Source organism: Lucilia sericata, unplaced genomic scaffold, assembly GCF_015586225.1.
Source record: "Lucilia sericata isolate MDLA Ls3-8-SP2 unplaced genomic scaffold, ASM1558622v1 Contig005914F_arrow, whole genome shotgun sequence".
Lineage (NCBI taxonomy): Eukaryota > Metazoa > Arthropoda > Insecta > Diptera > Calliphoridae > Lucilia > Lucilia sericata.
In genome coordinates this window covers 1,610-11,589 of record NW_023997639.1, presented here as the reverse complement: position 1 = coordinate 11,589, position 9,980 = coordinate 1,610, and the positions used below count along the sequence as shown (strand labels likewise).

Genomic DNA, 9,980 nt, shown 5'->3' with positions numbered 1-9,980 from the left:
TAATAAAAACCTGTGCCGGATAAAGAGCTGGAGGAGGAAACATTGGTCCTTTCGCCATTAAATGAATCGGTAAGAGAGAATTCTATGGAAAACACATTTCTGTGTGGTAAAACAATAAAAGGAGAAAACTAAATTGAAAGTGAAAATAAGGTGCGTATAGAAATTATTTTCATATATTATAAAGAAAACGTGTTTCAATTTGTGGTTCGATACAGTTAATTTATCTCCAAATAATTATATGCAAGGTTGCCAATTTTATTATCCCGTTAGTAAATATAGTGTTGTTGTTCTTTTAAATTCTTTGTTGGTTCAATCTTGCCGTTATATATTTTGTATTTCTCATTGGAAATTTTAAATTGTTGTTCTAATTCATTCCATTGGTTTAAGAAAATGTCGCTTTATGATAAATACATACGTGCAGCTGAGGAAGTTATTGGTTTAGAAGAGATATTATTACAAGCTGATCTTTCATCTTATTCTGTTGATGCATTTGATTTTGAACAAAATGAACTGAGTAAAGCTTGGGATAAATATATAAAAATATATGAAGATTGTTCAGCAGATACTGTTGAAAAGAAAAAAGAATTAGTTTCTGTCCAAACAAAACACCCTCAAGTTAGAAACGTGTATATCCGTTGCATCAATATACTTTCAAAAGCAAGAACAGAAAAAGCAAATAAGAACAGTAAAAGTTTAAATGTAGTGGATCCCAATCTGGGCGTGACAGTACCTATTCCTCCATGTGATACAAACGTGTTTCATGGTGACTATGTTTCGTGGCCCACATTTAGGGACATGTTCACTGCAATTTACATAAACAATAGCAGACTTAGTCCTGTGGAAAAGTTATTTTATTTATTTCGAAAAACTGACGGTGAGGCTAGAGATATAAATAGAAATATTGCGTTAACTGCTGAGAATTTCGATATCGCGTGGAACAACTTAAAAGTCCAATATGAAAATAAACGAGTCTTAATAAATAGTCAACTTAAAATATTATTTAATTTAGCTCCATGCCAATCAGAATCAGCAGCAGAAGTAAAAAGATTACAACGAGAAATTAATAATTGTATGTCGATTCTTAAATTATACAACGTTGACATAGACTCATGGGATCCTATCTTCGTGTTCCAATGTTCATCACGATTATCAGAAAACACGTTAAATATTTGGGAACAATCTGTAAAAAATAAAACAGAAGTTCCTAAATGGAGAGAATTGAATAAGTTTCTTACGGACAGATTTCATGCTTTAGAAAGTGTCTCTGATATTATTGCCACTAATAATGCGTGGTCCAGTAGTTCCCAATTTTCACTAAATAGTTCTAATCAAAATGGTAACAAAATTAAACATTTTAAAAATCACCACACAAAGGTTGATTTAGGAACGTGCAAATTATGCAAAGAAAGTCACGTTATCAGTTTTTGTCCCAAATTTTTGAACATGGATCACAAAAATCGTGTTTCGACTTTAAAGAAATATCGATATTGTTTTAATTGTCTTAATATAGGACACATGTATGTAGATTGTTCTCACGCAAACAATTGTTCCAAATGTAAAAAGAAACATCACACATTGATGCACAGGGAATTTGTAACACAAAATAAACAAAATGTTCAACCAAGTACTGCAATAAATACAAATAATCAGGAAAATATTTCACGACAAGTACAGTCCACAGAAACTGCTGGTCCATCTGGAGTAGTCCAGACTCATCACACATCAGCTTGCAAGAAGGTTATGTTAGCTACAGCTTGGCTTAATATTACAAATCTGGGCTCTACATATAAAGTAAGAGCTTTAATAGATCCATGTTCGGACGAAAGTTTTGTTTCTGAAAAAATTCAAAAATTATTAAGGTTGCCCACTGTTCCTACTTTTGCTGAAGTCACAGGTTTAGGAGGTGAAATTATTAGCAAATCAAATAAAACAGCCACTTTCATAATTAGTTCCCTTATAAATAAAAATGCATCACTTCATGTACAGGCTTTAGTAGTTCATAGAGTTACAGGAAATGTGCCAACACATTCAGTCACACACATAGAAAACATTAAATTGCCTAAACTTAATTATGCAGACCCAGATTTCTTTAAGAGTAGTGAAGTTGACATATTATTAGGAGGTGACTTATATCCTTCAATTATATGTAATGGAGTAAAACATGGCATTTTTGGGTCACTTGTAGCCCAAGAAACTATTTTCGGCTGGGTTGTAACAGGTCCAACCACGAGTAGTCAAAATCAAAAAAAAATTACATTATCTCATCTTACAAAAGTTTCAATTGATGAACAGTTGTCCAAATTTTGGGAACTAGAAGAGGTGTCTACCAAGAAAATATTGTCAGAAGAAGATAAAATATGCGAAGATATATATCGTAGTACTACATTAAGAAATCCAGAAGGCAGATATATTGTTAGTCTTCCATTTAAACATAACAATATAACGCTTGGTCCTAATAGACACATTGCATTAAGTCAATTTTTACGCAATGAAAAATCTCTTATACGTAAGCCAGAATATAAAGAGATATATGATGAGGTCCTAAAGGAATATATAACATTGGGACATATGGAAGCTGTAAAGGATGCTTCATGTAGTCCAAGTTATTATTTACCTCATCATGGAGTATTTAAACCTGAGAGCACAACTACAAAATTAAGAGTAGTTTTTAATGCCTCAAGTGTTTCGCCAAATGGAAAAAGTCTAAATGATATGTTGCACATAGGCCCTATTTTACAAAATGACCTTGTGACTCTAATTTTAAAGTGGCGATTTTTCAAATTTGTATTTAACGCTGATATATCTAAAATGTACAGACAAATTTTGCTTAAACCTGAACACAGGTCATATCAAAGGATTGTTTATCGTAGTTCAGAAAAAGACGATATTGAAGATTATCAGTTAAAAACAGTCACCTTTGGCGTAAACTGTGCGCCATATTTGGCACTGAGAACTCTTTTACAGTTAGCTTCAGATGAAGAAAAACGTTTTCCTGTTGGCTCTAAAATTCTACGAGAATCAATGTATGTAGACGACGCACTGGTAGGAACTCATACAATTCCAGATGCGTTAGTAGCCCGAGACCAGTTAATAGATATCTTAGAAACAGCAGGATTTGAATTAAGAAAGTGGACATCAAATACGAAAGAAATCTTAAATAGATTCCCTATTGATCACCTGTTGAATTCTTCCTTTTTGTGTCTCGATGATAAATCCACAGCCAAAACATTAGGAGTTCGTTGGAACGCTGCTGAAGACACATTTTACTTTGTTACTGAAGAAATAATTGTAAAAGAATCATACACTAAAAGAGAGGTATTATCAACTATAGCACGTATATTCGATCCCGCAGGATGGTTGGCTCCTGTTGTAATAACAGCAAAGATTTTATTGCAACAAATGTGGCTCGACAAGATAAACTGGGATGAAAACATAAAGCCTGTGGCTCTAAGGAATTGGCAGACCTTTCTCATTAATTATAACAATTTGGGTACTTTAAGAATTCCACGGTGGATTAAATACTACCCAAGTTGTAAGATTGAATTTCACGGGTTTTGCGATTCATCTGAATTAGCTTATGCTGCAACATTATACGTAAGAATTCAAGTAGATGATAAAATTTTTTCAAACTTGTTAGTAGGGAAAACAAAAGTGGCTCCAATAAAAAAAATTTCATTACCACGATTGGAATTGTGTGGTGCGGTTTTATTGGCAAAATTAGTTAACAGTGTTTTACCCCATTTTGATCTCAATCCCTGTAATATTTATTTATGGTCCGATTCGACAATAGTTCTAGCGTGGTTAAAAAAACCACCTTGTAACTGGAAGACATTTGTCGCCAACAGAGTGGCCACCATTTTAGAAAAGGTTGGAAACAAAAACTGGCAGCACGTAACGTCTAAGGACAACCCTGCTGATCTAGCAACCCGGGGGCTAATGGCTTCGGAGCTGAAAGAAATGAGTCTTTGGTGGCATGGCCCAGCATGGCTGACCTCAGCGAAAGCATCGTGGCCCGTAAGTCAACATGTCCCAGAAACTTCAGAAGAGATAAGAAGCAGCCAGGTTTATGTTGCTAGATCATTGGAAATTGATATTTTGGATAATTTTTCATGTTTGTCGAAGGCGTATCACGTCATAGCATACATATTTAGATTTGCAACTAATGCGAGGAAATGTAAAACAAAACATTTGCATTATGAAACATTAAAAATATCCGCTCAGGAGTTGACCTTTGTAAGAAACCGTTTATTTCTTGTATCCCAACAAATTCATTTCCCAAAAGAGGTCAATTGTTTAATGAAACAAAAGAAACTTGACAGCTCCAGTCCTTTACTAACACTGACTCCATTTTTAGATAACAATAATATTGTCCGAGTTAATGGTCGTCTTTGTTACACTAATAGTTTGTCTTATAATGAGCGTCATCCCATTATATTGGCGTACAACAGTAGATTAGCTCGATTGTACGTAGAATTTATACATAAATTAGTTCATCATGGTGGTCCTCGTTTAGTTCTAAATGTGGTCCGTCAAGAGTGTTGGATATTGAAGGCCAAGAACCTAATAAAAACTGTAATCCATAATTGCAAAATCTGCGTCTTACACCGGAAGAAATTACAAGGCCAGATAATGGCTCCATTACCTGAAGAAAGAACCACAATAAGCCGACCATTTGTCAACACTGGTGTGGATTTTGCAGGGCCATTTGAAATCAAAAGCTTTACTGGTCGCTATTGCAAAATCACTAAAGGGTATCTATGTCTTTTTGTTTGTTTCTCAACTAAAGCGGTTCATCTTGAGGCGGTTAGCGACCTATCCACTCCTGCCTTTATGGCTGCCTTTTCACGATTTGTCTCTCGTCGTGGTTGTCCAAGCAAAATGTTCTCCGACAACGGTCGAAATTTCGTAGGGGCTGCTAAACAAATAGATTTAAATTTTGAAAAATACATTAAAGAATTTCGGGATGATGCAGTATCAAAATATGTTCATCAACAACTATCGTGGCACTTTATACCAGCTTCAACACCACACATGGGAGGCCTCTGGGAAGCGGGAGTAAAAAGCGTTAAAACACATTTTAAGAAGATATCAGGTCAGATCAAATATACGTTCGAAGAATTTTCCACTATATTAGCAAGTATCGAAGCATGTCTTAACTCCCGTCCTTTAGGACCTTTGCCAGATAGCCCTGATGAACCTGTAGCTCTCACTCCTGCCCATTTTCTTATAGGCTCTGCCATCATTACGCCCCCAGAACCCGAAGAAATACAACCAGCTATTAGTATTGTAAACCGTTGGCGTAAAATTAAAGCTATGTCACAAGAATTTTGCCGTCGTTGGAAGGATGAATATTTAAAGCAGTTACACAAGAGAAGCAAATGGAAGTCTCCTCAGGTTGATATTAAAGAACAAGATCTCGTGGTTCTAAAGACTGAATCCATAGGCTCCACTGAATGGCGATTAGGTCGAGTCGTAAAGGTTTATTGTGGCTCAGACGGAAAGGTCAGGGTTGTAGACTTAAAAACGCAAAATGGAATTATTACCCGTCCTGTTCATAAACTAGTCCTTCTCCCGAACCTCAAAGAACAATAATCGTTTTCCTATTAACTATATCTTTGATCATCTTCCTCTTAATCCAACAAATTTCTACTCCATTGCAGCACCTCAGAATGTGTGACGGTTTCTTTAACCCAAATTATACTTGCCCGCTATGTAACCGCTTCCATGCCATAAGACAATGCACCAGATTCATGGTTATGGAAGTGGAACGAAAACTAAGAACAGTAGCTCATCATGGACTCTGCTCAAATTGTTTGGCCCAAACACACCGTAATTCCAATTGTCCAACTCTGACACGATGTAAGAGGTGTCTACAGGACCATAACACACTACTACATCCTATTCCAGAAGGGAAAGTTTGGGTTCAGATGTCGGCGGTAGTGCGGATTTTGCCCAATCCAGAAGATTCACCTCAATGGACCCGCATTCTCATCGATCCGAACGCAGCAAGATCGTCCATTATGCAAACTGAGGCTGAGGCACTGTATTGCAACATTCGTCGTGGCCGTACTAAAGTCACCATTTATAACAGCCGAATGGACGGGCGAAAAATAAGTGTAGATTGTGTAGTCGAAGATAAGGTCTATGGATGTAGTCCAAGGGTTGACCTTGTGTACAATCAACAATATACTCGGGTTGTTAATATGGCAAATCGCCGGTGGTTCACCAGTCTACATTACTATATGATAGTAGGAGCTGATGTAGCAAAGCAAATTTTAATCGGTCCAGCAGTTGGCAGGCCAGGAAGAATGTACTCACAGGAGACTGTATTTGGAACAGCTTTTTTCGGAGAAGCCGTACCCAAAATTTAAATGATAAGCATTTAAGAAGAATAATTTGTACTCAAGATGATCTCAATGGAATTTATAGTTTTAGTTGAACACTTTACATACATTTATAATCTAGTTCCTAAAAGTTTAGCTTATATATTTATAACATGAATAATTAATCACTATTTTTATATATTTCGTTAAATTGAAAGCATTTCTTGTGTTTGCACTATTAGTGCAAGGTGCGCGGGATGTTTACACCGCAATGATAATGGACATAATTATGTCCATTAGTATTGCACAGTGTAAACGTTGCCCGTAGTCAACCGCACATCTGGCAACACAATTTAAAGAGTGGTGAATTAGTTTTTGTTGTTGTCAATATGTGCGGTCAACTACACATTTGATTTTTTAATTATTAACAAAACAACCACCAAAAGCGAAACATTGAAGTAAATAAAAAAGAATTTTTGTACTTGAAGAGCCACAAGTTGTGATTTTTATTGCCAAACGTGTGTCCCTATTAATTGAATAAATCAGTGTTCTGGTAAGAAAAGTGTCTCAAACAAAAGGTGGCCCGGACAATAAGAATAATAAAAACCTGTGCCGGATAAAGAGCTGGAGGAGGAAACACAAAGTATATTAATTATACATAGTATCCACAATATTCCCCCTCCGAAAAATATCAATATCCAATAAATTAAAAGTAACATGTTTAGATTTATGTGTTGAGTTAGTAGTGTCATTTAAGTTGTTTTCTATGATAGCAGGTTTCAGACGATCTATAGGTACAGATATGATTTCTCCATCTTTTTCAATTTTAAAACATTTCTTATTCTTTTCTATTACTTTGTATGGACCCTCATATGGTTTTTGCAACGATCTTTTGTTTATTATACGCAGAAAAACGTATTTACAACTGTGCAAATCTTTAGGAATATAAAAACCTGATTCTGTATCTGTGTGATGAGTAATATTTGATCTAACACTTTTAAAATGTTCTTTTAACTTAAACAAGGTATCAGAAGCATCGAATTGGTTTTCATGAACAACAATTTCTCCCGGTAGACGAATATTTTGTCCGTATGTCATTTCAGCTGGAGTTGCTTTTAAATCTTCCTTAAAAATAGAACGTAATCCCATTAAAGCTATTGGAAGTTCATCATACCATTTTGAAGAGTCATTTTTCGCCATTAATGTAGCCTTAATTTGTCTATGAAACCGTTCGATAATACCATTAGCTTGAGGATGATATGCAGAAGTTGTAATGTTCTGACTACCTAAAAATTTTGACAATTCCGAAAACATATGTGATGTAAATTGACTTCCTTGATCTGTAGTTATTTTCAATGGTACGCCGAATCTAGAAACGTAGTTTCTCACTATAGTATCCACTACGGTTTTTGTATTTATATCTTTTAACGGGTAAGCTTCAGGCCAGCGCGTATGGCGATCTATTAAAGTAAGTAAATATCTATAACCGTTAGATGGAGGCAGTGGACCTACAATATCTAAATGTATATGTTCAAAACGTCCTTTTGGTATCGGTATTGTGACAACAGGAGATTTCGTATGTTTGTGAATTTTTGATCGCTGGCAATCTATACATCCTTTTGACCATTCATTTATTTCTTTACTCATACCAGGCCAAAAGTATTTTCGCGTTATCAACCGTTTAGTTGAGCGAGTGCCTGGGTGTGAAATACCATGCAATTTTGTAAATACAAGTTTCCTCATGTTTAAAGGTACGTATGGTCTAGTATTATTGTGTGACAACTCACACCAAATTCCTGCATTAATGAGTGGTACATGTATTAGTTTCAAATTACAAGAGTTATTTTTATCTTTTATAAGTGTTGTTATTTCTGAATCGTTTTCTTGTTCCTGAAGTAATTTGTTTAAATTTAACTCACTTTCCGCTAATACATCAACATCGAAAGGTCTAGAAAGGCTATCAGCTACTACGTTCGACTCGCCTCGGATATATCGAATATCTGTGGTAAATTGGGAAATGTATTCTAAATGTCTAGTTTGCCTTGGACTTCTTTCAGTCTTTGAATTCATAGCAAAACTTAAAGGTTTATGATCTGTATAAACTACAAAATTTCGACCTTCTAATAAGTATCTAAAGTGTTTAATATTTAAATATATAGCGAGTAATTCGCGATCAAATGTACTATACTTTGTTTCTGCTGTCGTAAGTTTTCTTGAAAAAAATGCCAAAGGTTCAACTTTATCATTAAAAACTTGTTGTAAAACACCACCCACAGCAATATTTGAAGCGTCAACAGTTAATGTTAAATTTGCAAATTTATTGTAATGGTTTAGTAGAACACGAGACGCAAAACTATTTTTAATCTCATCAAAAGTATCGATAGCACTGTCATTCCATACTAAATCTTTACGCCTTTTCTTAATGGCATCGTTCATTAATTCATGTAATATCGCGGTTTTATGCGCTAAATTGGGTATATAACGGTGGTAATAATTTACCATACCAACAAATTTCTGCATCTGTTTAACCGATAGTGGACGCTCAAACTGTCTTATAGCTGTAACTTTTTCTTCTGATGGTTGAATACCCTTCTCGGATATATTGTGACTCAAAAAATTTATATTATCTACTCCGAAAGTGCATTTACCCGGTTTTATATTTAAACCGTATTCCTCTAACCGTTGAAATACCGTTCTCAAATGTTCGTAATGTTCCTCTTCGGTTTCGCTAGCAATTAGAACGTCATCGATATAAGTGAAAACAAAATCTAATTCACTAAATACTTCATTTATAAAGCGTTGGAATGTTTGCGCTGAATTTCTTAAACCGAATGGCATTCGTAAGAATTCGAACATTCCAAATGGTGTGGTTATTGCAGTTTTGTAAATGTCTTCCTTTGCCATTGGAATTTGATGATAAGCCCTGATTAAATCTAATTTTGAAAAAATTTTTTTATTTCGCATATTCATATTTAAGTCGTGAATGTGTGGTAACGGATAGCGGTCCGGTACTGTCACAGCATTAAGTCTTCTAAAATCGCCACAAGGTCGCCAGTCATTGGGATCTTTCTTTGGGACAAGATGAAGTGCTGAAGAAACAGAAGAGCTTGATGGTCTACAAATTCCTGCTTTGACTAAAAATTCAAATTCTGTCTTAGCGACTTTATATTTTAAGGGATCTAACCTTCGAGGCTTAGTAAATGGAAGGACAACCTTCAGTATTCAATCTATGAACCGTTGAATGTTTTACCAGTTTAGTATAATCTGGTTCCGCAGTTAATGAAGGAAACTCTTTTAATAATTGAATGTATTTATTATCAACGGCAAATAATTTAGGCAATGATATATTACATTTGGAAGATATTGCATTAACTTTTAAATTCGTAAGAGAATCTAATAACCTCTTGTGCTTTACATCTATTAAAAGACCATATTTACTAAGGAAATCTGCACCAATTATTGGTTTCGAAATGTTAGCAATGAGAAAAATAAATGGAGATTCTCGTCGTAAGCCTAAATCAACAGTAAGAAGTTTTTTTTCCATATGTAGAAATATTAGATCCGTTTGCCGCTGTTAAAACTATATCGGATAAATTGTTACTGTTTTTGAATTTATTTGAAGGTAAAACTGAAACTTCTGCTCCACTATCTATTAGG

The 9,980-nt window shown here is 35.0% G+C and overlaps 1 protein-coding gene across 1 annotated transcript; it reads left to right on the top strand.

The window, feature by feature from the left end:
- Positions 1-1,515: 1,515 nt before the first annotated feature.
- LOC119615570 lies at positions 1,516-5,592 on the top strand. Its single transcript, XM_037971583.1, has one exon. The coding sequence runs from the start codon at positions 1,516-1,518 to the stop codon at positions 5,590-5,592; it is 4,077 nt and encodes a 1,358-aa protein (XP_037827511.1).
- The last annotated feature ends 4,388 nt before the right edge of the window (positions 5,593-9,980 follow it).